This window comes from Cnephaeus nilssonii (assembly GCF_951640355.1).
Source record: "Cnephaeus nilssonii genome assembly, chromosome: 21".
Lineage (NCBI taxonomy): Eukaryota > Metazoa > Chordata > Mammalia > Chiroptera > Vespertilionidae > Cnephaeus > Cnephaeus nilssonii.
In genome coordinates, this window is record NC_137092.1 from 3,052,401 (window position 1) to 3,079,193 (window position 26,793).

The window sequence follows — 26,793 nt, forward strand, 5'->3', positions numbered from 1 at the left end:
TTATTCTCCCCACCCCCAGCTGACCTTTCCGGAAACGTCCCTACCAGTGGTGTCTGTGTCCCTTGGGAGAAATGAAGCCTACTGTAATCCCACAGCGACCGATGGGCATGTGGTGTTAGTGATTCAGTTATGAATCACTGAATTTTAAGAAACGATTTGTGTAAAGAATATCATTGAATCACATAACTTCTGTGTCCATACGTTTGTTTTGTTCATGTCCACGTCACTAAGCTGGTGGGTTCCATGAAGAACAGCATGTCCAGGTGACCCAGGTGACCCCGAGCCTGCAGAGCCGCTGGGTGTCCGTGCCCAGGTGACAGATGGGGGTGCATTTGTCTGGCTGAGGCTGTTTACTCTTAAAAAAATTTTTTTTTAGATTTTTCAATTATATTTGACATACAATATATTATTTTAAGGGGCACAGCATGGTGGTTAGACATTTATAGAACTTACAAAGTGATCCCCTGATAAGTCTAGTACCCACCTGGCCCCATACGTAGTTATTACAAGATTATTGACGATACTCCCTGCGCTACACGTGACATCTCTGTGACTATTTTGTGGCTGCCAATTTGTACTTCTTCATCCCTTCACTTTCTTCACCCAGTCCCCTCAACCCGCACCCCAATTTGGCAACCATCAGTTTGTTCTCTGTGTCTGTGCGTTTGTTTATTTAATTTTTTAGATTCCACATATGAGTGGAATCGTGTGGTATCTGTCTTCCCTGTCTGATTTATTTCACTGAACTAATACCCTCTGGGGCCATCCATGTTGTGGCAGATGGTAAGATTGTCTTCTTTTTTATGGCTGAGTCATATTCCCTTGCATACATGTACCCCTTCTTTCTCCATTTATCTATTGACTAGAGGCCCAGTGCACGAATTCGGCCCCAATCAGGGCGGATCAGGACTGGGCCTGTCGGGAGGAAGAGATGGCAGGAGGTTGGCTGGCCAGCCCACCTGGATCAGGGCCTGATCAAGGCCCGGCTGGCTGGGGGAAGGGGCCACGAGCAATTGGCTAGAGGGCCCTACCCCCTATTGGGGTTGGGGAGCCAATTGGGGGCGGGGCTGGCCATGGGGAGGGGCTATAGACTGTGGGCCAGCTGGCCCCACCCCCGCCCCCAAATGGGGTGGGTGGGGGGTTTCTATTGGGGGCCAGAGGCCTAGGGGAGGGGCCATGGGTGGTTGGCCGGCTGGCCCTGCCCCTGATTGGGGTGGGGGGCCGATCTGGGGTGGGGCCAGGCAGGGGGAGGTGCTGCAGGAGATTGGCTGGCCAGCCCCACCCTTATTGGGGTGGGGGCAATCAGGGGTGCAGCCAGCTGGGGAAGTGGGGGGGGAGGGGCTGCGGTCAGTCAGGATGGTGGGGGCCCATTAGGGGTGTGGCTGGCTGGGGGGAGGGGCTACAGGAGGTTGGCTGGCCAGCCCCGCCCCCTATTGAGGTGGGGTGGTGATCAGGGTGGGGCTGGCCAGGGGGAGGGGCTGTGGGAGGTTGGCTGGCCATCCCCGCCCCCTGTTGGGGTGGGGGGTGTGATCAGGGGGTGTAACTCAGTGGCCGGGGGAGGGGCTTCAGGCCTATCGTGGGAGGGAGAGGGGCAGGCTGATGGGGTGCAGCTGGGGGGAAGGGAGGGGGCATTTGGCCAGCAGGCCTGGCTTTTGATCAGGGGCAGGCTGGCAGGGGGGAGGGGCCGCCAGCCACACCCCCTGATTGGGAGGGGAGGTTCGCTGGCCACAGTGGGTGTCATAGCGACCGGTTGTTAGGTCATTACGGCCATTACGATATTTGCCTTTTTATATATATAGATGGGCACTGAGGTTGCTTCCACATCTTGGCTATTGTAGATCATGCTGCAGTGAACATAGGGGTGCAGGTATATTTTCACATGAGTGTTTTGGATTTCTTCAGATGAATACCCGGAAGTGGGACTGCTGAGTCATATACTAGTGGTTCTATTTTTAATTTTTTGAGGAACCTCCATACTGTGAAAGTAATGCTGATAAGATTCTACCAAGAATTGAGCAGAGAAGTGGGCTGTCATGAAGCATCTGCCTGTGGTACTTCCCCAGGTTGTCCGCTTCTTCACGTTCTTTGCAAGTGATGCCCTGTCACCCTTCAGAGTTGACAGGGGAGCAAGAAAGAGTGGATATGGTGATCTTCGTAAAGAGGATGTCTCCACCCTCCTGGGCGCAGGCAGGCTCTGCGCCTTAGGATCCTTGTTGTGAACAAGGCCTGGCTTTGGCCTTCCCCAGTCCAGCCCTGTCCTTAAGCAGTGGACAAGCACCCGCTGACGGGTAGGGTAAGCGGGTCCGGATGCCTGCAGGAGTGACCTGGGAAGTGAAAGGAAAACAACTGAGCCTCCAAGTGTGCTTGCTTGTAGTTTTATCTTCTTTTTTTTTCCTTTTTAATTCAAATGTGGGTCTTAGTCAAAGGGTCTAAGCAAGGAGGAGTAGCTTCCAAAAGAGAAGTTCACCCCAGCTGGTGTGGCTCAGTGGTTGAGCATTGACCCATGGACCAGGAGGTCACGGTTCGATTCCCAGTCAGGGCACATGCCCGGGTTGTGGGCTCGATCCCCAGTGTGGGGCATGCAGGAGGCAGCTGATCAATGATTCTCTCTCATCATTGATGTTTCTTGTTTGTTTGTTTTTTTTTTTAACATATTTTTATTGATTTCAGAGAGAAAGGGAGAGGGAGAAAGACAGAAACATCAAACATCGCACCTTATACCTGGCACATAATACTTAATAAATGTCAACTATCGCCCTAGCGCCCTAGCCGGTTTGGCTCAGTGGATAGAGTGTCAGCCTGCAGACTGAAGGGTCTCCCTTACTCTCTGAAATAAAAAAATATATATATTTAAAAATAAATAAATAAATGTCAGCTATCCTATATAATAAAAGGTTAATATGCAAATCTACCAAACAGCTGAACGCGGAACGACCGGTGGCTGTGACGCACATTGACCACCAGGGGGCAAACGCTCAATGCAGGAGTTGCCCCCTGGTGGTCAGTGTGCTCCCATAGCGGGGAGGCCGCTCAGCCAGAAGCCGAGCTCGCCAGCGGGCTCACGGCTGGCGAGTGCAGCTGCAGTGGTGGGAGCCTCTCCCGCCTCTGAGGGGACACCCCCCACCCCCCCAGTGCATGAATGTTGTGCCCCAGGCCTCCAGTTAAAAAATAAAAATAAATTTTAAAAATAGATATCTTTCCATACATATCTACCTATTGACCTACATTTTAAAAAGCGGTCTAGATTTATTGATAAACCATATATTAGGGATATATTTTTCATGTCAATAAATATGTTTTGTAGTTTTCTTTATTTTACCACTGATATTATGTGCTTGACAACATAAGAGAGAATGCTGACCATCTCGACTATATATCTGGGCACCAACAGCCCTTACCTCTGTGTGCAGGGAAACCCCTTCTAAGCCTCAGAGAGAAAGAGGAGTGGTCGCGATGGAGTGTGCACACACTTCCACGAGCACACGCAAAGGTGTGGGCTAAAGACAGGAAGATCCGTTCTGGGCCCAGGGAAGAAAGGCGAGCCCCTCCCTTCCTGGCTCCAGGACCCTCCCTCTACTCCCCCGCCCCTCTCCTCCCCCTCCCCCGCACCTCCCCAGATGTGCTCCTGCTGGGAGGAGGTCCCTCCAGGATTTCCTGATTATGATGAGGAAGCACAGCTGAGCGCCAGGGAGTTCTGATAGAGATCTCATCACCTCTGACCTTCAGCCCCACCTCTGTTTACTCGTCTTCGAGCCAGCGGCTCATGTAACTCAGTGGAGAAGAAAGAGGAGGGCAGAGTAGTAGGGCGGCAGGTGCCTGCGGCTGTCAGCTGGGCGAGCCACACCTTGCTCTCTCTTCCTGTGTCACAGGGCAAAGCAGAACCGGGGGCCATGCCAGTTTTGGGTGGGAACAGAGCTGCAATGTACGCGCAGCTATTTACGTGCTATTTCATTGAGAAAATGCAGGGCCGCCGCTGGGGCTGGGGCAGGGGCTGGGCCTGGGGCTGGCGCCGTCTCCCGCCACCAATCCACGCCGCCCACAGCTTTCCCCATCTGTCCTCGTGGGCCTGCTCTGGGCGAAGGCTGTCTTGTCCCCTCCGATTCTGCCCCCGGATTTTGGCCCTTCTCCTTCTTCTCTGAGCCTTTCTTTTCTTTCTTTTTTTAAAAAGCATTTTCTTGTTGTTGTTAATCCTCACCCAAGGATATTTTCCCATAGATTTTTAGAGAGAGTGGAAGAAAGGGAGAGAGACAGAGAGAGAGAGAAAGAAACATCCATGTGAGAGAGATACATGGATTGGTTGCCTCCGTCACGTACCCCAGCCTGGGGCCTGAGTTCAAGATTGCAAAGGAGATACGTGCCCTTGACCGGAATCGAACCTGGGACCCTGCGGTCCTCGGGCTGACGCTCTATCCACTGAGCCCAGTGGGCCAGGGCTCTGAGCCTTTCCTCAGCACCATTCCCTCAGCACAGAAACATGGTCTAGTAGCCATCGAGTTAAAAAGCACGCATATATATATGTTTTTAAGTGAAATCCTCCAGCCACTGGCTCCGCCTACTTCTGTGTTCCTCTGACAGCAAAGCTCAAAGAAGGTTTGTTCCTGTGCTGTGTCCCCTGCCTGAGCTCCAGCTCCTCCATCCACACCCTCCAATCTGGCCTCTGTCTCCACGCGTCGCTGCAATGGCTTTGGTCAGAGTTACCCGTGACGTCCGCGTTGACAAGCCCGCGGGCGCGCTGTTTCTCGCCCTCGCAGCCTCTCAGCACCATTCATTCCCCCCGGAGCGCCGCTCAGCCCTCCTCCCCGATCCCCCTGACGTTTGGCTCCCTGGGTTTCCTTCTTCCAAAGGTACTGCTCCCCCCACCCCAGCGTCTCTGCCCCAGCTCTGCCGCTCTCCCTGGCTTTGAGCAGTGCGACTTAGGGTAGGGTCCTGGGTCCCTTCCTCCTCACCGGGGCCAGGAACCAAAGCAGTGGGTCCCCCGGGGCCCCCAGGCCCACCGGGGGCTCATTTCTCAAGTCCCCAAGTGCACACCTGGATGGACACGCCGGCAGGGAGGGGAGCCTCAGGGAGTGATAGGATGTGGGCGAGAGACAGCAGCGCAAGGCCAGGTGGAAATCTCTGACACCACCCGCCCCCCTCAGTCAGGGTAGAAGACTCGCACCCTGGCGGGGGGGGGGGGGGGAGGCGGAGGGGGACATTCATGCTGCTGTTCTGCCTGAAGGACGCAGGGTGTATCTTCACGTGGCTCATCACACGCCTGCAGTAGGTCCCCGTGTTTCTGGAGAATGTCTGCAAGAACCACAGGCGAAAACAAGCATTTTCGATTGTGGCTACGGCGCTGGATGTGGCTTTTTTGGTAGATCCATGAGATGAAATCAGTTAATAAGGCCTCAGACACCGGGGCCGTGGCCGTGGGTTTGGGACATTCCAGTCAGGAGGCGGATCCGGAGCAGTTCCCGCTCCCGGGACACCAGCAATACTCCGTTGCGGCTTCGACCCAGGATCGTGCGGCTCTCCCCACTTCTCGTGATGGAGTCTGATGGTATCCGGGTCGCCTTGAAACCCCACGGAACATGACACTGGTTCGTCCCAGCAGCCACGTGCTGACTGGACAGTCCTCTGTCTAGAAGGCTCCGGAAGACACACGCGGGACAAACACTATGAAGATTTGGGGACCTGAGCCTTTGGGGACGTTTCCCTGGACGCCGTGGTCAGGAGCGGGCGGGGCTGTCCCCGCCGAGGGAACACGCACGCCCTGCGTCACCTCCAACGGGGAGGAAGCCCAGTGCCTGGCAGGCACCCGGGTTCCGGGCAGCACTCGGTCCACCCGGCCTGCTGCTGGCTCCGCGGGCCGGAGCAGGAGAGAGCTCTGGAGTCCGCGAGGCTGTGGTGCCAGCAACCAATTTACAAAGAAGCCAAAGCGGGAGGGCCCCATGGACCACGAGGTCCCCGGTTCGATTCCCGGTCCGGGCACACGCCTGTGTTGCAGGCCCGATCCCCAGTAGGGGGCGTGCAGGAGGCAGCTGATTGATGTTTCTCTCTCTCTCCCTTCCACTCTCCCTAAAAATTCAATTAAAAAAAAAAAAAAAAGGATATGATTCTAACTCCTTTGATGGCCTGGAAGCACCTTCATGATCAGGCCCTGCCAAACTCTGCAGACGCCCAGCCACGCTGACCGGTCCCCTCTCTGAGAGGCCTGTTCTGGGTCTTGTGGTTCCCCCACCGCTCCCTCCGGTGACCTCCTGGCTGGCTCTGTCACACCCGTCAGACCTCAGGTTCAAGTCCCTTCCTCGAGGGCCCTTCCCTGGCCACCTCTCCAGCAGGTCTCCCCTGTCCTTCTCCCCAGGACACGCCACCCGTCCCCCTTACAGCCCCCGACGCCCCTGTGCCGACTTCCCTGGACGGGGTGCGGACTGTCCGCTTCCTCCGTGCGGTATTCGCTCCATGGGGCAGGACGGTGAGAGTCCCGACCTTCCTGCGGCCCTGCTCGTGGCACGGTGCTGGGTTAACTGTGGGTTCGCCGACGCATTGACCGAACACGTAGGTAAGCGGATGACAGGCAATACCGAAAGGCGAGCCGGACCTGGGCTCTGGAGTCAGACACGGTTTGACCTAATCTCCTGAGCTCGGGAGGCATGTGAGACCCCTGGAAGCACATGTCACATGTGCAGGGAAGATGACAATAGCAGCCGCCTCACAGAGCTGTCATGAGGCTCAGATGAGACGGCCTGTCCCCGGGCACATGGTGCACACCCAGCGTGCCACCCAGCCACTACCTCACCCTCCCTGCCACGGTTCTTGCTGCGTCACGGGGACCCCCAGCCTGTGGGGCGACAGCCCCTGAGTCAGATCCTGGCCCTGCTGCCATCAGCTCAGCTTGGCAGGTGGGGCTGGACGAGGACCTTCGAGCTGGCCCCGGGGGAGGGGGGAGTTGTGTGTCGGGGGGCAGGTGCCCGGTTGTCGTGCCCACGATGGCCCTCCACTCCAGGAACAGTTCCCAGCGACCTTGTTGATCCCCTCCCCGGCTCCTCTCAGCCTTTCTCCAAGCCCCTCCCTGCCTGTGCATTGCTGGCCACACCAGCTGAACTGAGCCAGCCCTCGCCCAGCTCCCGCTCTGCATGGACGCGTGTCCTGGGGGGGGGGGGGGAGGCGTCCTGTCCACGGGGCGTGCTCCATGAACCAGGTATCTGCTGCTTTCAGAGGGGTGACCAGGCTGCAGAGCAGGCTGTGGCCTGCCGTGGCCCAGCACCATCACCTCCTGTTGTCTGTCTTCTGGGCCACAGGAAACTCCACCCTTCCCAGCGTGGTTGGCAGCCAACACTGATGTATTTACAGAGCACAGGTGGGGGTGGGGCAGGTAGGGGTTCAACTCTCTCCACCAGGGGAAAGCGTTGGGACTGGGCAGTAAGACAGGCAGGATAGGAAGCCTGATAGCTTTGTGTTTATTCAGAGCGATGGCTTCTCTTGGGATCGGCCGGAAAAGGCGCGCTGGAAAAGTACCGGATTATCCAGCCCCAGCTCGGGAAGACTTCCTGCCTCCGCCCCGCGCTGGCTGCGCCGCTCGGGGCTCATTGTCTGTCTCGCTGCTGTCCTCTCCCAGGAGTGGCCTCTCCTCTCCCTGCGCCCTTGACAACGCCCAGAGCCCCTGCCCCGTCACTGTCCCCCCACAACCTCGGCACCCGGCCCGGGCCCGACACGCTGGAGGCGTCCGCGTGTTAGCTGGGTGGATGACGGGCATTCGGAAGTGTCTCGGTTCCTAGAGAGAGCGCAGCGGGAAGGAGGTGGATTTGGGTGCATACAAAGCATGTCCTACCGTGGGGCTGAGTCTTGGGAATTGATGATCCCCAAACGTGATGAAGCGAATAAGGGGACATCATATAAGAAGGAAGGCCGGCCACGTCTTGGGGGACAGTTCCTTCCTGAGCAACAGGAGGAGGGGCTGGGGGTGGTGACCGGAGGCCGTGTCCTGGGAGTCCGACAGAGGGTGCGTGAGTGGGGGTGCTGGTCAGCCCTGTCGCTGCCAGCCCAGAGGTCCAGCTCCCTACCTGGGTGGGCTGAGGCGGCTCTGAGGGTGGGGACGGCCCTGGGGGTGGCTTTGGCCCGGGAGGAGCCATATATTGATCCTTTTGATGCTGAGGTTGCTCTGCATGGGCAGAGGGAAAGGGATTCCCCGTGAGCCAGGAGGGCGCTCCCCAAGTCCCTCCCTCTCCTCTTGCTCTGAAGGTCACATGAAGGGCTCTTGCTCTCCTCCTGTGCAGGCCTTAAAGGGGACGCGGTTGTCATCTGCTCCCAGAGGGCCTCAGCGAAGCTGGGCTCGAGCTGAAAGAGCTGTCCCGGCCCGTTCCTGTCTCTTACGACCGTCTGTGTGACCTGGTGCTGGCTTCACGATTTACATGTATGAATATTCATCTGTGCAATCAGCTTTGAGGATGGGGCAGAGGGTGTGTGTCGATAGGCTCAGTAGCCCGTTCACAATCACTTTTGACTTCACATTCTGAAGGGAATCCCAGGCCCCGTTTAATTAATCCCTTTGCTGAGCCGATTACTGCGGGGTGTGTTCCCACCTGGGCGCTAAGACAAGGCACTTGCCTCGCAGCACGGCGTGTCTCCCTGCCCCTCCTCCACGGCCTTCAGGGAAGAGAGGCGCGAGGGGAGGTGCTCTTACTGTTCCCAAGAGGAGGCTGTCTGAGAGCCACACGGCGCAGGGGAGGGAGACAGGCCAGGGCCACCCAGCGAACCAGGGGTCACCCAGCGAACCAGGGGCCACCCAGCGAACCAGGGGTCACCCAGCGAACCAGGGGTCACTCAGGGAACCAGGGGTCACGCAGCGAACCAGGGGCCACGCAGCGAACCCGCATTCACAGGACGAAGCTCCTCAGGACAGGGCCAGGCGCTGGCTGCCAACGCTGCTCAGTCCCCTCGTAGCCATGTGACCCGGGCGACTCCCGTCCCCGTCCGCCCAGCGCGGCCGGTTTAGCTCCGAAGGTCTCAGTGCAGGGCTCGCTGGGGGCCCATCGCCCCGGCTGAGGCCCTTGCACCCATCTGTAAGCCGGGAAATGGATTCCTGTTTGTAGCGTGAGTTTGCTGTGACGGTCGAACAGATGAGGTGTAAGACTTTGTCAGCTGTCATCTAAACGTAAAGCTCTGTCTGTTTGTTTGTTTGTTTGTTTCTAACACGGAGACCTGTGTGAGACACGCCCCACTCAGTGGCTCCCACTGTCTCCAGAGAAAGGTCACACTCCACGTGGGACCCGGCTCCTTGTGACCTGGCACCGGTGCCTCGCCAGCCTCCTCTCTCTCTCTCTCTCCCTCTCTCCCCCCCTTGCTTCCAGGTGCCAGTTTTACTGAATTATAAGTAGTTCCCCAAACAGGCCATGTGCTCACTGCCCAGTTTGCTCCACCTGCCCTGCTATCCCCAGTCCTTAGCACCTGGACACACACACACACACACACACACACACACACACACACACATGCACATGCACATCCTGCCTGGCCAGTCCCTCCCAGAGTTCCAAGGAACTCCCAAGAGGATGTGGGAGTCCGGGCGGGGTTGGGAAGATTTTGTTTCCACTGCAGGATCGGACCGGGTGGAGGGGAGCAGGGAGGCCCACGCCGGAGCGTGCCGGGCGGTTAGGACACACCCCAGAGGCTGGGTGGTAGGACCCGCCAGGACACACACCCAGAGGCGGGTGGATTACCTGAGAGCGCGCAAGGGAACAAGGGAGCGGGATGCGCCTCGGGTTTCCAGCAAATCCGTGCAGGTGCTCGCTGCTCGCTGCCCAAACCTCGCGTAGAGCCACTGTTTCTTGTCAAGAGGTCATGCCCCATGGAGAACAGACAGTGCCTGCAGGGACACTCCCTGGGGGTAGGGGGCGCTGGCAGGGCCACCCTGCCCACTGGGAGGAAGGGCTTCTCCCTTTTGACTGTGGAGAGCTCCTCATTATGCAAGGCTTCAAAGAAGGGCGGCTGGGCCAGCTGGCGGAGGAGGCCATTCAAGTTCCCCTGCCTCCTCCCCCACTGGCCTGGGCAGGCTGTGGGCAGCGAGGGTGGCACAGGCTGAAGAAAACCTTAGCAGGCCGGGGGTGGGGGGGGGGTGAGGGGGGCGGGTAAGAGGGAGGGATTGCTTCTGCTTTTTCCAGGACAGACCAGGCCGACGGGGCACAGACTCTGCTAGGCAAACCCCTCCCCTCCGTGGAAAAGACACCCCTCCTCACTCACGTGTAATAGCGCGCGTGCCCTTCCCCACCCGGGAGGCCGGGCTTATTCGCATCTGCCGATTGCCTCCTTCCAGACGACACTGCTACCGAAGACCTGGCTTCCTGGCGGGTGCTCGGTCTGACACCGGTTCTAGAGACGCGAATGGGGGCTGCCCGTGTGATGTTGTCCGCGTGCTCTGTAAAGTGAGCTCGCTCGTGCCCGGCCGCTGGAGGGCCCTTATCCTTGGCTGCCAGCTGTGAACGGAGACTCGGGGGAGGGGGGAGGGCGGCTAGCCCGAGGCCCCACCGCTTGTGGGGGAGCAGCCGGGCCGGCAGGCAGGCTCCCCTCGGTGGGAGGGGGATGCGTGGGCCCCTGTGGAGGGAGCCGCCAGCCAGAAGGGAGCTACTGGAGCCGGAGCCCGGGCAGCCGGGCAGCCAGGCCGCACGGGTGGGTGGCGCCCGTCGGTGAGAACGTGGAGGAAGTGGGTGGGCTTGCCAGAGTTCCGTGCCGGCCAAGGAATGGGGACGCTCGCGCAGTCTGTATGTCGAAGTGTGGCAATGGTTTGTTAAAAATTTATTTTTATCAATTTCAGAGAGGAAGGGAGAGGAGAGAAATAGAAACATCAATGATGAGAGAGAATCACTGACTGGCTGCCTCCTGCACGCCCCCTAGTGGGGCTCGAGCCTGCCACTCAGGCCTGTGCCCTGACCAGGAATTGAACCGAGACCTCCTCGTTCGCAGGTCGGCGTTCAACCACTGAGCCGTGGCAGCTGGGGAAGCTTCTATTATACCCGATGCAGAAGCAACGTCAGGTTTTGTTCTCCATAGTTTTTGGTTATTGCCCCCCCCCCCCTCCAGTGCACTCAGCTGATTGCCTGTGCGCCGTCCTCTTAGTGCTTCTTGAGTCCCAACGCGAGATCCGCTTCCGCACCTGGCGAGGGCGGGAGGGCTCGCGGGGTCGACTCCACGGTGCGCGGGTGTGGAGTGCAGGGTTCTCCGGGACGTGACCGAGACCGTGCCGGCCCCGCCGTGGCGAGTACCTGCGGCCCCACAACCCGGGCTTCCCAGGGGCGCTGGCCCCGCGCCCTCGGGCTCCCCCAGCCCGGGCCTTACTGTGTGCTTATGAGCAGGCGAGGTGAGAGTGAGGCTGACTACGTGCGCAGGCTGTGCGGTTCCCGACCTTCCTCTCAGTGTCCCATTGCAAACCGCGGAGACACGGGAAGGATAGCTCACGGCCTGGGCTGGAAAACAAGCCGGCCAAGGAGTCTGTGTGCTGGGAGGGGCGGGGAGGGCATGCCCTTCAGCCCGGGGCAATGGCAGGAGGTGACATTTCACCGGAGCCTTCCGGAATGGAAGGAGCTTGCGCGCGCACACATGCACACACGCACACACACACGCACACACACCAGGGCCTGGATGAGAATGCTCCCCCCCCGCCCCCCGCAGGAATGACGTGGGAAAGCCAGATGGAGGTGGGAAAGCCCAAGACAGCTGCGTGGACCTGTTAGATGGCCACTGTGGAGTCCCCGTGTGTTCCAGAAAGACTTTCCAGCAGGGACTCCAATCCCAAAGGCCTCCAGGGGCCGTGCCGACGGTGGACGAGCCCAGAATAAGGCAGTGAAGAGTGGCGGGAGCTCCGGGAATGGGAGAGGGCCTGCTCCACCCAGAGGCAGTTTGGACGGGAACCAAACCACAAAACCGCCGTGTCCTCGCGTCCTCGGCGAGCAGGTGGCTGCGGGCCAGGCTGCCAGGCGCCGCGGGCTCGAGCCGGCTTTCGGACACACTCACGCGTGCTTGGCCGTCGCCGTGGAGGTCGTAGCTCATGGAGGGAGGAAGAGCTCTTGGGAATTTGTAGTAGTGGTTCTCTCTGGCCTCGGGCTGGGTGATGTTCAGTCCTGTTGCTCTTCCTAAGAGCTCTAGGCCCGCTGCGTTATTGTCGCCAGGACGCTGCTGCCACCTAGTGGTCACCTGGCCACACCGGGACACACTGCAGGGTCGCTTTCTGTCTATGGGGCTTCCATCTCCCAGATGTTTGCGCCGTGACTCATGCTGCCAAATGCCCAGTAAGCGCCGTCACCCTGTACATGGTGGGTTGTTAATAGTGTAAAGTTTCGCAGCCGGTGAGGGCTGTTATCACAGGAGCTGAGCTGCGTGTAAGCGCCGCGAGGGTGGGAACCGGGCCTTCCCCGGCAGGGAGCCGGCCGCCTAGCTCTGGGGTGCCAGGGCCTTGCTGGGCAGGGCCGCGATCCTTTCGTACCTGCTCTGTGCGTCTACAGCGTTAGCACCTCACCCCGCGGAGAGGCAGCGGGAGGGGCCGCGAGGACACGTTCCGATGCGGTGCCTTCCCTATGCTCCGTGGCCTGGGAGATTCCACAGGCGGTAGAGACCAGGCTTTGTTTCCCAGCGAGAACAGGTATGACCCCCAGGTGTCAGGGTCATAGAGGAATACGCCCACCCAGTTATGGTTTCTCAGGACCTTCCCCCACACGTATTTCTTCAATGCCCCGTCGGAGGCACTGTCCTGGGCCCTGGGCCTCTCCGAGTGTCTCCGTGAGACCCTCTGTCCCTCTTCCTCCTAGATCCCACATGTCTCCCCCTGAAAATTTTCCTCTTCCTGGTTTCCCCACCCAGTAACCCCCCGCTGAAATGGATCACTGTCCCCCTTCAGCTCTAGCTCTCTCTAATTGCTCCCACCGATGACATCTAACTGGAAGCAGGTGCCCGCATAATTCCTCAGGACTCGGCACTAAGCGCTGGTAAAGCGAGCAGCCACACCGGCCTGCTCTCCGCACCGGCCTGCTCTCCGCACCGGCCTCCTCTCCGCACCGGCCTCCTCTCTGTACCGGCCTCCTCTCCGCACCGGCCTCCTCTCCGCACCGGCCTGCTCTCTGCACCGGCCTCCTCTCCGCACCGGCCTGCTCTCCGCACCGGCCTCCTCTCTGTACCAGCCTCCTCTCCGCACCGGCCTCCTCTCTGTACCGGCCTCCTCTCCGCACCGGCCTCCTCTCCGCACCGGCCTCCTCTCTGTACCGGCCTCCTCTCCGCACCGCCTGGGAGGGAAGAAGCTGGTCACGGGGAGCCGGGGCAGAACACGCCTGCAGAGGCTGTTCAACCTCGCCGCCTGCTGCAGACCCGCCGCGTGTCTGTCCCACAGGGTGCGGCTTCCTTTGGGGCAGGGACAGTCTCACTCGTCTCCGTGTCTGTATTCCCACTGTGCCTGGTACACAACAGGCGCCTAATAATGGCCCCAGTGTGCAACTTGTCACACGTGGAAGGGGTGTCTCAGGCCAGGCCTCCCGCGGGTGAAAGCTGTGGTTGGGAAGTCAGGTTCAGCCCTTTGTAGCCGCTTCCCAAAGAGAAAACATCCCGGATCTCACCGAGGCCCGGGGGCCGATGACGCTCCCCGAGGAAGCGAGGACCGAGCTCAGGAAACGGACGGAGGACGAGATAAACAGCCCGGGGGCCGGATGGGCGGGCCCCCGGCGGAGGCCTCCGGAGGGACACACACGGCTCCTCTGAGGAACATCCTTTTCCTTCTCCGTCTCCATCCACTTCAAGCACGTTTCGCCTCCGTGTCCTGTCTCGCACCACCCCGGGGACCCTGACTGCTTCTCCAGGGACCCACCCCCGGGTCTCCCCAGACTGGCGGGAGCACCCCGGGAAGCGGCAGGAGGGACTCACACTGCTCCGGGTGGCACCCCGGGCTCGGTTCCTACCTGGTCACGCTCTAAAAGGACAGTGATGGCGGTGACGCACAAGCCTGCAACCGGAAGGTACATTCAAGAAGAGAAGTCAATACCGGCCGCGTGGCTCAGTGGTTGAGCGTTGATCTAGGAACCAGGAGGTCAGGGTTCGACTCGCGGTCAGGGCACATGCCCGGGTTGTGGGCTCCATCCCCAGTGGGGGGGTGTGTAGGAGGCAGCCGGTCAGATTCTCTCTCATCATTGATGTTTTTTTCTCTCTCTCTCCCTTCCCTTCTCCCGCTCCCTCTCCCTTCCTCTCTGAAATAAAAATATATTTAAAAAAAGAGAAGCCGAGCCCTTGCACACACCACCCCCCCCCCTCGCAGGGGCGGGATTTGCTCCTGCCCGCAGAGAGCTGCCATTCCTGGTTAGACCGCCGCAAGCGCCCATTCCTGAGCTTTGAGAGAGTGAGAATGTGAGGCAGGGCTCATTGAGAATCATGTCTGGGTGTTTTGGACACAGGTGGAAAAAATGAAAAGAATGAACAGACTAGATGGGTGGGGTTGGGAGGGAGTCTGAGCGAGCTGTGAGGGGCCTTCTATCCTGAGTGTCTTCATATGCCTCGAAACAGGGGTCATGCATTCATTCAACAAACAGGTATCGAGCTTCCACTATTTGCCATGAACAAAACGACAACAATCCCTGCCTCAGGAGCTCACTTGTGGGTGGGGAGGCCCTCCCCCTTCCTCTCCCCTTGTGAGCAAGAGACAGCTAGTCAGGCCCGAGGACGGACGAGAACAGCAAAAGCCTTGTGCGTGTTAACTGCGGGCCAGGCACCGCTCTCAGCTCAGCATGGCCTCATTTCATCCCCGCAGCACCACCTCCAGGAGGTGTTGTTATTATGAGATTAGGAACAGAGAGGGTAAGGAACTTGTCCAAAGCCACACAGCTGGTAAGACGCCATTCTGAGCACAGGGAGGCCGGTGCCCAAGAGCGGCTCTTCACTCCGCCAGGTGCTGAATGTCACGCCGTCTCCTCGCGGGCACCGGGGGCTGACAGCACGACCGTCATGGGGTCCTCTGGAGGTCAGACGGCGTCCCCACAGGTGGGCAGGCGACGAGTGCGGGCCTGGAGCTCCGGGTCACTCCAAGCAGCTGCCACCGGGGCGCCCCCGCGGGTCGGTGCTCCCAGCGCAGGAGGCGGCAGATCACCAGCCTCTCTCCAGGAGTCCTGAGGACGGAAGGCGGCTCGAGGCCGGCGCCCAGCACACAGCTCTCGCGAACAAGGCAAAAGCTCCTTCTAGAACCATCCACCGCCTCTTCTGTTCCGTCTGTTATAGGGACAGTGACTCAGCGCAGTGGGCTTCCTGGAGGTGAGTGTGCAGCTGGGGGATGATGGCATGACGTCCTCCCTGGCTCTCATTCCCAGGAAATCCCCCGCTTGGTCATCGCTGCTCAGATAAGGACGTGACTTTTCTCCGGCGTGCCGCGCTGAGGTTAGGGCCCGGGCCCTCACAGCGTGGGTCGGATGCGTTTCTCACACTGGGAAACGCCCCCCTGCGTGCTGGTCTCCTGGGAATGGTCCCGGATGTGGCTTCACCCCTACCTACGTGCGGCCCAGATCAACTCACACACAGTGTGCCGTCACCCCCGTGGAATTCCCGAGACGGCCTCGCTACCCGCTCAGCGTGTCGGGAATCCCAGCGCAGGCTCCCTCTGTTCCAGGCTCTTCCTTCACAAGAGCCCGGGGCGAGAACACGCCCGGCCAGCTGCCTGGGAGAGGGGGCGCCGAGAGCTTCTGGCTGCAGGCAGGACGTCCTAGGTCAGCCCCATGGACCCCATGGAGCAAGGGATGGCCGGGGTGCAGGCGGGGTTCCGGGCCACACTGAGGCTGACCTTCGGGAGATGCAGTTAAGGTGGAGGGCGGTCGGGCACGTGGCAGGCAGGCTGGCATCTGGACTCGGTGCCTTACAACGACCTGCAGCAGCGCCTGGCGGGCTGAGGCGATCCATCCAGTCCAGCGTGGCAGGTTCCTGGGGTTGCTTTTCCAGTTGGCAGCCAGAGGGGAGGTGCTGGTCCTTCCCCGCCCCCTCCCCCCAAGGATCGGGTGGGAGGGCCTGTGAACCCCCGAAGTGATCACGCAATGGCCTGGGAGGGCTGAGGTCCCCCGGGGGGCTGTGGGCACCCCACTGTGCGCCTACCCACCCCGGGGAGAGGGGCTGTCCCAGGGCAGTCCAAGGACGTCCAAGCTGGGCGCTCCGGGTGGAGGTCCTCAGACAGGGTGAGGGGAGGGAGAGGTGCTCCTCAGCAGGTGAGGAGGGGCGTCCCGGCCACAGGCTCCCAGGCGCCGGGGCTCCGTGGGCAGAGGAGAAGCCGCCATTGTTTGGAGTCTGTAGCGTCAGGTGAGGGGTAAGGGGAAGCAGGGCAGTGATGTGGGCCTGCCACGGCGCCGTCCCAAGGGGCCCGGGATTGGCTGAAGGGCAGCCACTAAGGCTGGGCTGCGGGCACCTGCGCCCACGCACGGGCAGTAGGGGGCATCACCACGCCCGCCCGCCCACGGGGCTCCTGGGCCCTAACCTCAGAAGACAGGGGTGCTGGTCGGAGCAGGCAGCAGGCGCGGGGGGGGGGGGGGCGGGGCGAGAGTGCGGTGGGTTTTCCCACTCAGCAGTGTTCTGGCTGTGTGTCGGCACCCCCCTCCCCCCATGCCACGGGTCAAGGTCACGGCAGGGGGCTGGGTCCGCGCTGTCATGGGAAGTGCACGGGCCAGGCGTGGGGAGGGGGACTCAGGTCTCATTCAGCGGCACCGGCAGGTGGGAACTTTTCTCCGCTGACTCAGCGCCCTTCCTGCCTCAGGAAAAGCCCACTGGTTTCCTAGGCGCCTGTGTGTGTGTGTGTGTGTGTGTGTGTGTGTGTGTGTGTGTGTGTGTGTTGGGGGCGGTGCAGCAGCTCTGGGGCCGCACCCTCCCAGCATCCCCTGGGAACTCGCTAGACATGCACATTATCTATCGGGCTCTGCTCAGACCCTCCTGAATCGGAACCTCGGGGTGGGACCCAGCAATCTCGTTCCAACCAGTTGGTGGTGACTGCTCGGGTCTGATCAGCACAGATGGGGAAATGGACAGAAACGGCTGCACCGACCTGGGGAGAAGGCCCTTTCCTTAGCCCCCCTCGCTGCAGCTGCGCAGCCGGACCGGCAGAGGGCGCCGGGGAGCCCGCCGGGGTCCGCAGCGCAGGGCCGGCTGGAGTGAGTCACACACAGGACCAGGCACTTCCAAGGGCTCCGCTCCGAGGAGGCCGCTGGGCCGCAGCTGCAGAGGGCGGCGGCCACCGGGGTCCCAGATTCCAGGCGCCTCTTGGGCTGAAGGTTTTCTTTGCAGCATTTCTTCTTTTGATGTGCGGGAGCCTCGACTTTCCTTTGTTCTGCCTTTTTTGTTTGTTTGTTTTCACACCTCAGGGTCAGTCAGGGTCAGGTCTGCCTGCTGCACTGCCTTCTTGTTCCTCCTCGTTCTGCAGCCCGGTGCAGGGGCGTGCGGGGGGGGGGGGGGGGGGGGGGAAAGAGGGGAGGGGAGAAGGGAGGCGACAGTGCCCTCCGCCCCTCCCACTTCCTCGCTGGAGTCCCCCTTGCATAGCCTTCCATCACAGAGCCCCAATCACATCAGCAAACCTGAGTCCGGGGTATTGGGCCCAGGGGGACTTGGGGCTTTGCCCGCCTTGTGTCTACCCCCCAGGAGGGTCACTGAGGACCAGGGGACCGTGACAGTGAGCGCCAGGGGGTGGGTTGGAAACCTCCCTGCAATCCCATTCTGCAGATTGCATCGAGGCAGCAATGACAAGATTGCGTCTTCTGGAAGAGCAAGTCTCAACACGAGGAGGCTTTCGAAGTGTGCTTCTTAGAGCGATGTTACGTTTATAACAAAACAGAGAGGAAGGCACAGAGGTTTCTCCGGGGGCACCCTCTGCCCCCCACATGCACAGCCTCCCACACTGTCAGCATCTCGCCCCAGAGGGGCACTTTTTTTTTTTTTAATTGAGGATGAACCTACGTCATAATCACGCAGAACCCATAGCTTCCCAGAGCGTTCACTGTTGGTGCTGTACATGCTATGCGTTTGGACAAGTGGATAATAAATGACACGAATCCACCACGATAGCATCTCCCAGAGTCGTGTCCAGTCATTTCCCTAAAAACCCTAGAGCCCTGCCTGCTCACGTCCCCCCTCCCAGCCCCTGGCGGCCTCACCCTCTTTACTGTCCCAACAGTCTTGCCTTTTGCAGAATGTCCCAGAGCTGGAGTCCGCGGTGGCCTTTCCAGACTGGCTTCCTTCGCTTAGTAATAGGCACTTAAGGTTCGGTCACGGGGACCCCAGTGTTTTTCTGAGTCCGTCTGCCTGCGCCCACTGACCCAAAGCAATGCACGCGCCGGAGTCTGCCTAGACTGAGAAAGGAAACAGTGTGATGCTGAATTGGCCGATACGGAGGCCGGAGCTGACGCTGAAAACCCTGCTCTGTGACGGTGTCGAGGTTACAGGTCGTAAGGGGCCAAGTCACAGGACACTGTGTTGGGGGGAGGGGACGGCTCTGAGGTCTGCTCCCCGCCCTCTGCCTGGTCTCATGGGCAAGTAGCCAGGGGTCGTTCCCCTTAGGGCTCAGGACTGAGACAGACGTATTTAGGTCAAGGTGTCGCCGTGAGCCGGCCAGCGGTCAGACTGTGACCCTCAGGTCTGGGCTGCAGTCTCTGCGGCCTCGGGGTGGCTGGTTATCCAGGACAGAGGCCAGGCCTCTGGGGCATGGGGACAGAGAGATGGTGGATGGATAGGGATGGTTCTAGAGCTAGGATTTAAAGCAAAATTTAACCAGAGCCATAGGGACCCTGGTTTCAGCTCCCCCGTGTCCTTCTTCACGAGTTTTCAAGTGTTCCAGGCGTCACCCGCTTTGGGGATCAGGGAAGGGGCGTGGGCAGGGGCCTGTGCTGGGAGACAAATGCCTGTACAGGTACGAGGCATGTTTTGTAACTGTAAGCACATCCCTGGGCACCCTGGCTCAGTGGACGCCGAGCTACGCGTGTATCTATTCCAAACAGCACGTTCAGATGGAAACTCCCCCCCCCCCCCCCCCCCGCTCCCCGGGAGGGAGGAGGGAAGGAGAGACAGAGGAAGGGCGGGGTCACTTCCCTGGTGTTTTCCACACACTCAGTGCGAGGCACCAGAGGGTGTTTGCTCCTGGCCAGGCTGTCGGCAGGGGGCGGATCGAAGGGAGGTGTGTGAGGGCACGGGCTGCCTTGACCGGAGTAAGAGAGAGAAGGGGAAGACGCACAGCGACGCCACACGGGGCCTGGTTTGTGCCATGCTGGACCTGAGCTTTTTACAAAATTTGGTTTTTGGTTTTTGCCAGTCCCTGACACAGATCCTCTCTTTGACCAAACTCAGTAGGAGCTCAAGAAATATTTGCAACCCAGGGCCTGTGCTCTTTATCTTTCCCCAGGCAACACCTCTGGGTAGGGCCCCTCATGAATCGTCCAGCGGTTAAACCTGCTCTCGGGAGTCAGGACCCAGATGGCTTGTGCTGTGCAGCCCTCAGCAGAGGTTCCCGTGCCTTCTCCCGACTGCCCACGCCCCTGGGCAGCCTGGACGGTCTGCTCCCTGCTCCTCTCCCTGCTCATCTCCCTCCCCTCTCCCTCCTCCTCTCCCTCCTCCTCTCCTTCCTCCTCTCCCTCCTCCTCTCCCTGCTCATCTCCCTGCTCCTCTCCCTCCTCCTCTCCCTCCTCCTCTCCCTGCTCATCTCCCTGCTCCTCTCCCTCCTCCTCTCCCTCCTCCTCTCCCTGCTCATCTCCCTGCTCCTCTCCCTCCTCCTCTCCTTCCTCCTCTCCCTCCTCCTCTCCCTGCTCCTCTCCCTCCTCCTCTCCCTCCTCCTCTCCCTGCTCATCTCCCTGCTCCTCTCCCTCCTCCTCTCCTTCCTCCTCTCCCTCCTCCTCTCCCTGCTCCTCTCCCTCCTCCTCTCCCTGCTCATCTCCCTCCTCTCTCCCTGCTCCTCTCCCTGCTCATCTCCCTCCCCTCTCCCTCCTCCTCTCCCTCCTCCTCTCCCTGCTCCTCTCCCTCCTCCTCTCCCTGCTCATCTCCCTCCTCTCTCCCTGCTCCTCTCCCTCCTCCTCTCCCTGCAGACCCATGACCAGCCCAGGCGTGGCCTCTCCGGGCCCCTGCAGGAGGGGGTGTGCTCTTCCTCCTCCATCCTGCCCGGGATGGGCTTGTGATGCTGCCGCGGTAGCAGCCCCTGTGGCCGGGCGGCCAGGCCTCAGCGAGAGGGGCAGAGGACAGCCCCAAGGCGCCCGGTCCCTGACTGCCCCGCTGCCCCGCTGCCCGGCTGCCCACCTGGGCCTCTGCCGGGCTCTGCGTGGTTTTCCATCTCACGCGGCGACCCCGATCCAGCTCACCTGCCGGGCGATCGGTCCTGGTCCCCGCAGGAGTGAGCGCGGGGCCTCCCCGGGCTGCTCCGGGAGTCTGGACGGTGCCAGCCTGTGGCAGTTCCCTGGCCTTGCTCGTGGGGACCCTCCGACCTCCTGCTCCCGCTCAGGCGGCCTCGTGACCTTTCCCCAGCGCTCCGGCGTCTTCTGGCCGTTGCTGGGCCCTGACCCCAGCCTGGTGACCGGTGACAGACCCACCGCCCAGCTGTTTCGCCACCAAGCCCTGTGGTCCGCCCTGCCCTGCTCCTCTGATCCCCTCAGCACTCACAGCAGCATGGGGGGAGGGGGAGAGGGGCTTCTAGAAGGCCTGCGTTGTCACATGAGCTCAATACCCACCAGGTGGCGTGCCCCATTCGGTGGATGCCCTCTGGGCTGGGGCTGCTGGCATCGGGCCTCGCGGAGGCTGGGCCACGGACGCGTGCTGGTTCACGAGGGAAGCCGTCTCCGCGAGGCCACACATCGAGGGGCAGCACGGCCACCTGGCCTCGCTCACGGTCGGTCCTCGCCATCCCTGGCCTCACCCTGGGGCCTTGCCTTTCCTGGTGCCGACCGTAAGGCCAGCTTGATGGAGTCCCCCAGACGATTCCAGCGTTGTCTGACGCCCCGGAGCCCTCGGGCTGGGGCTCGAGCCTTGCTCCCAGGTGCCGGGGCCCAGGGTTGCAGTGGCCGCTCGGCCCTCCCGGCGGAGGTGGCGGGGGGGGCGGGGGGAGGACCTGAGGTTGAGTGGCGTCTTTCTTTCTCAGTGTCCCCACACCCAGGTCGTACTTCACTGGCCTTCTGTCCCAGGCAGACAAGCGACAGCACACTCCAGGGGGCCGGATGGCTTGTCTGCCAGAAATTCAGGGGCTCCACCGTGAGCCTCCTATCCGCTCCCACCAGGGGGCACACAGCGCTGTTGTTTCTATGACAACAGATGGCATTTTTTTAAAAAAAAGTCATCTCTGAAAAGCTGCCTGTGTGGACGGCAGCATGGGGGATAAACGAGCGAGGCGGTGACCAGCCTGGTGGGGTGCCCACGCCAGGGCCACCCCATCTGATGTCTTTCCCGGGCCGGCCCTCCGTCCCCGAGTCTGCTCAGTGTTTGCCACGCGGGTCACGTCCACGCAGCTGGAATTGCTGCCCGGACGGACGGAGAGGGACCGGCCACTTGCGGGCATCTCGTTGGAACTGCCGTGTTCCCGAAGGCTCTCTGCTGCCTCGTTTTCCGACTTCCTTTTAAAACTGCTGGTCCGAATCCTGCACTTAATGAGGCCATTCAGGAGAAACAGGCAACCAACCAACAAGAGGCCTGCCCTTTAAATTTGTTTTTGTTGATTTCAGAGAGGAAGGGAGAGGGAGAGAGATAGAAGCATCCATGATGAGAGAGAATCATGGATCAGCTGCCTCCCGCACGCCCCACACTGGGGATGGAGCCCGCCACCCGGGCCTGTGCCCTTGACTGGAATCGAACCTGGAGCAACAGACGGGAAAGAGGGGCTTCGGAGGTCTGGGCGTCCACAGCAGGGCTCTGTGCCTCCTCCATGCCGCGATTTAAAAAAAAAAAAGTCAAGATGTAAGACCTACGCGTTGTACGTTCTGCAGTGTGCATGCCCCGAGCTGGCCAGTCCTTGTTGTGTGAGTTACTTGTAGATACTAAGGACACCTTCCACTTGCCCTCACCCTCTCCTCATCGATGCTTCTCTCTGCGTCTCTCCCCCTCCCTTCCACGCCCTCCAAAAGGCAATGATTCACAAACACAAACAAACACCTCCTGTGACGGGGGAGTGATGGAGAGCGAGCCGCGGGGGTCTGTCTGACGAGTCAGGTTGGGAAGGCGGCGTTGGGAGGCCTCTGAGTGCTTCATCAGGACCCGGCAGCCAGTGTGAGGTCTCAATTTGCAGATGCTCTTCCCGCGCGGCCCCCTGTGAAGGCGGGATGAAGCCGTGGCACGGAGAGGACGCGGGTTTGACAGCACGGTAAGTGGCGCGCCGCCACCCTGGCCTCTGCCGCTGGCCGCCGCGGTGCCACTCATCATGCCACACACCCACTCGCACGTGTCCAATGAATGCAAAACACGCCCGTGCCCTGGGCGGAGCAGGCCGTGGGAATTACCGCACAGGACTCGGAGGAAGACGCGTGGGAAGGTCCTTGCTCTCCTCTGGGACCTGCAGACGGGGGACAGCGACCCGGCTCCCCGTGGCACCGCCCGGCAGGAAGCAACCCGGAGTTGACTCTCAGCGTCCCCGGAGACGGCTAGAGTAACCTGTCCCTCAAACCAAGCCCAGGTGACTCCTTCCTGAGTGGGGAGGGCACCCCTGGGAGTGTCTGGGTCTCAGAAGAGGTGGGGCAGGAACTGGTAGGGTTTAGAGGGCCGCCGGAGAGCGGGATGTGATCGGAATCGGGCAGATTCGGGTTCTCATACTCTCGGCTTGGTGGGCCAATGTCTTCCGGTCTTTATACTGCTATCTTCCTTGGCAAGGATTTCCTGGGGCGAGTAGTGGAGGCGTTTTGCTAGAAGAGCCCAAGTTCCTAGTCCCGGTTACTCAGCTGAGCGAGTGCGGGCCACTGGGTCTCTGATCCAGTTAGTGCGGCCCCCACACCGGAGGGTCTCAGGTTCGTTCCCCGTCAATGGCACACACCTGGGCTGTTCCAGCCCCAGCCCCAGTCAGGCCTGTGTGGGAGGCAACCAGTCCATGTGTCTCTCTCACATCGATGTTTCCCTCTCTCTCTCTCTCCCCTCTCTCTCTCTCTCTCTCTCTCCTCTGTTTCTTTCCCCCTCACTCCCTCCCTTCTATTCTCTCTGAAAAGCAATGGAAACAATATCCTCAGGTGAGGATTAACAAAACAAACAAACGAAAACGCGCGGTATTTGTGCTCAGACCTCAGTTCCCAGAGTAGAAGCAGCAGCCTTGGGTCTAATAGGCACGGGAACCAATTAGACCCGCAGCCGCGTTGACAGCAGCTGCGGTTTGGGGCCGGGGCCGAGGAGGGAGAAAATTGTGTTGTTTCAAACACAGAAGACCTCCATCCTTTGTGTGGGCTGCGTCTCTGGCTCGCTGAGATAGGAAACCTGCCTTGAATGCTAACTACCCTCGTGTCCAAAACACTGCCAGGTGCCCAGCCGCACAGCACGATTTGCAATTTGATGGCCGTGCCATTGATCCGCGCCACCGCAGGGGGAGCCATTCTGTTTCCAAGACAACAGAGTCGGACTTTCCAATGATGGAGCCCCGTGGCTTCGACCACCCTCGGGCGAAGCTAGCTGCGGGCACGCGGGGGGGGGGGGGGGGGGCGGGGGGGAGGTGCACACGACCCTAAGTCCCCCCAGGGAAGGCGCCCCCTTCCTGCTGCGCCTATTCCTGGGGAAGGCGTCTTCATTCCCACGTCTCCTCTCTCCCACGTCAGTGTCTGAACAACAGGCTGCCACCGCGGACTCGGGGAGGAGAGCGCCCCACCTCGCAGCTTCTCTTCCTCTTCATCTCGACGCCCACAGTTTCCTTTTAAAAAAATGACCGACAGCAAAAACAGTTTCTCAAGGAGAGACCCAATTCCATCCCCTTCCTCCTCTTGATCAGCCGAGCGACACGGTTCCGGAGAGTTCATCAGTTGCTTTCTTTCTCTCTTTAAAAATATTTTTATTGATGTCAGGAAGGGGGAGGGAGAGGAAGATAGAAACATCAATGGTGAGAGAGAATCATGGATCAGCTGCCGCCTGCACGCCCCCTACTGGGGATTGAGCCTGCAACCCCGGGCCTGTGCCTTTGACCAGAATCAAACCCGGGACCCTTCAGTCCACAGGCTGATGCTCTATCCACTGAGCCAAACCGGTGAGGGCTCTTTCTTCTTTTTTAAAAAATATATTTTTATTGATTTTTTAGAGAGAGGAAGGGAGAGGGAAAGAGAGAATCACCAAGTCTCCCCCAGGCACAAGTCTTCTAGCTTCTGAGATGAACAACTCGAAGGAAAACCCAGGAGTTCCACGAAGCCCATTGCTCGGGCCTGGCCTGAGATGTCCACTGTCTGGGTGGGGAGGAGGGCCTGTTTGGGGGGGGGGGCAGGTCAGGAAGAAGTAAGGGGTGGAGAGCGGAGGGCTGGGGTGGGCTTGGAGGTGAGGGGTCGGGGGGGGGGGAGTGAGCAGGGAGGGCGGGGGGCATCCTTCTCCACCGGCCCCTCCTGTGCCCTTGGGAAGGTCTTCTGTCTCCTGAGAATTCAGATCCCCTCTCCTCCGATCCCAGAGGACGCTGCTTGCTTTAGGGAGGTGGTGAGACGGGGCCCAGCAGGCCAGCCGGTGTTACTAGTGCCCAGATTTGTACTCCTAAGGCCGTCCCACTGGGCTGCTGTTGGTCCGCTGGTTAGATTTGGGGGCGGGGGATGTCTCCGAGGCAAGTAATGAATAAAAAAGTCATAATGCGCACGGACCGCCTGCTGCCCTGCAGACTATAGTTACAGTCCCCCCGTCATTTCTTCTCCATTAATCCCCTCCCTCCCGAGGCTGCCTTTGGGAACTGCTGACTGGGCAGCTGGACATATTTTCTTGGCAAGTCCTCTGAAAGTGTAATTGTATTAAAGTGCCTTTTTGTTATCTTTGCCTTTAAATAACTCTCTTTTTTTGTTCTCTGTTGGAGAAAGGAGAATAAAATAAATGGTGTATCGTTATTCTCCACACATCGTTATTTTTGAGCCTTTGGAGACCAGTGAAATGCTCCGTGGTGGGGGGTTTCAGCCACAGGTCAGCAGCGTGCCAGGAAGCCTTGGGGAGGCCCCGGTGCGTGGGCAGTGGGGGGGGGCGCTGATGGCCCCTGCATGGCCCCCTCGGTCCCGGACCTGTCGGCAAGCACTCTCCAGAAACGAGATTTTTGATAGAAATTATTATTAAACTGATTAGGGTAACACTGGTTAATAACATTATCTAAATGTCAGGTGTACAACTTCAGAATACAGTACGCTGTTGTGTGTTATCTATCCGAAAAATTTGGAAATGCTTTTTCGTAAAGATACACGTACCCCCGTGTTCATGGACACAAGCGCTTTTGATCTCCCCTCCCCACCCCGTCCCCACCCCGTCCCCACAGGTGCAGGCTCCGGGACAGAACCAGCCTGCCTCTTACGGTGACCCTCGCCGCCCACAGCTGCTCAGGGAACACAAACGGGCACGTTTCCTGGCGCCACTGCAGGGTTTTTCTCTTGCTGTCCCCGGGGGTGAAGGAAGAGAAAACTGGAGGTCCGTGCCCAGTGGGCCTCGAGGGCTTGCCCAGGTGTGTGTGTCTGTATCTGTATCTGTGGTGACAGAGCGAGGACCATCGGATTCCCACCAGAGTACGGAGGGTCTGGTGGCGTGCGGCTTCCACGTAGAGATAAAGGAAGACCCAGCCGCACCTCCGGAGCATCGGACCCCTTTGCAACAAGACTCCACGCACCCGAGGGAGGCTGGGGCTGAGGCTGCTGCCCGCCGCCTGCGAGGCTGCCCAGCAGTCAAGGTCACTCGGCAGCAAGGTCGCAGGGCCGGGCCTCAGTGACGACCATCCCACCTGTGGCCGTTCTGTCTGGTCGTTGCCTCCGCCCACCTGCGGGGCCTCGTGTCCTCTCCGCGCCGGGGAAGGTGACCCGGGGCTCACTCCGGCAGCTCACCCCGCGCCAGGCTCTGTGCGTGAGGTCACGGTCACTGACCCCTGCTTCCGTGCCTCCTCATGTCCTCCTTCAGGTCGCTGACCAAGTGTTGGTGCCAGGAAGATGAAAAGAAGGCCGGTGCGCCCTGGCTGGTGTCGCTAAGTTGTTAGAGCAGGTGTCCTCAAACTATGGCCCGCGGGCCACATGCAGGTGTTTTTGCCGTTTTGTTTTTTTACTTCAAAATAAGATATGTGCAGTGTGCATAGGAATTTGCTCATAGTTTATTTTAAACTATAGTCCGGCCCTCCAATGGTCTGAGGGACAGTGAACTGACCCCCTGTTTAAAAAGTTTAAGGACCCCTGGGTTAGAGTGTCGGCTTGCACACTGAAGGGTCGAGGGGGTCACGGGCAGCGACCTGGATTGCAGGTTCCATCCCTGGCCCCGGACAGGGTGCATGTGGGAGGCGACCGATCTCCCACATCGATGTTTCTCTCTCTCCCTCTCCCTTCCACTCTCTAAAAACCCAGTGGGAAAATATCCCCAGAGGAGGATTAACAACAGCGACAAAAGGCTGGTGTGAGCCAGAAGAAGAAGCTGCGTTCCAGGAAGACGGGCCACGGGCGGCCTCGGAGAAGTTAGCGCCGGGAACAAGGACAGTCTCGGGATCAAGAAAACAATTCTTTGGGTTAGCTGTGAATATGCCTCATCTGTAACAGAATCGGGGCTCCTGACTCAACTGCCATTCGTTTGCAAACTGTCCCAAGATATTTCTCCCCTTTGCTTTAGTTTTTATATTATATGATGATGTCACGGAAAAGAAAGATGTTAATGTATCCATTTAGAACAGAAGCCGTGTTCAAAATGAGAAAT

At 59.8% G+C, this 26,793-nt stretch overlaps 1 protein-coding gene across 3 annotated transcripts; it reads right to left on the bottom strand.

Annotated features, from left to right (window-relative positions):
* Positions 1 to 2,208: 2,208 nt before the first annotated feature.
* Positions 2,209 to 13,431, bottom strand: LOC307092820 (uncharacterized protein). Of its 3 annotated transcripts, none has more exons than XM_079760313.1 (2): positions 10,219 to 13,431; positions 2,209 to 2,324 (listed from the first exon to the last, which is right to left on the bottom strand). In XM_079760313.1, the coding sequence occupies exon 1, from the start codon at positions 12,019 to 12,021 to the stop codon at positions 10,837 to 10,839; it is 1,185 nt and encodes a 394-aa protein (XP_079616439.1). In that variant the 5' UTR covers positions 12,022 to 13,431; the 3' UTR covers positions 2,209 to 2,324; positions 10,219 to 10,836. The 3 variants fall into 3 exon arrangements, with proteins under 3 accessions (XP_079616439.1, XP_079616437.1, XP_079616438.1); XM_079760311.1 differs by lacking the exon at positions 2,209 to 2,324 and adding an exon at positions 7,460 to 9,039 and having other exon boundaries at positions 9,699 to 13,431; XM_079760312.1 differs by lacking the exon at positions 2,209 to 2,324 and adding an exon at positions 7,460 to 9,180 and having other exon boundaries at positions 9,699 to 13,431.
* Positions 13,432 to 26,793: the final 13,362 nt, after the last annotated feature.

Coding starts and splice junctions, on each gene's coding strand:
- LOC307092820 (XM_079760313.1), bottom strand. CDS start 12,021: ATGAGCTACGACCTCCACGGCGACGGCCAAGCACGCGTGAGTGTGTCC.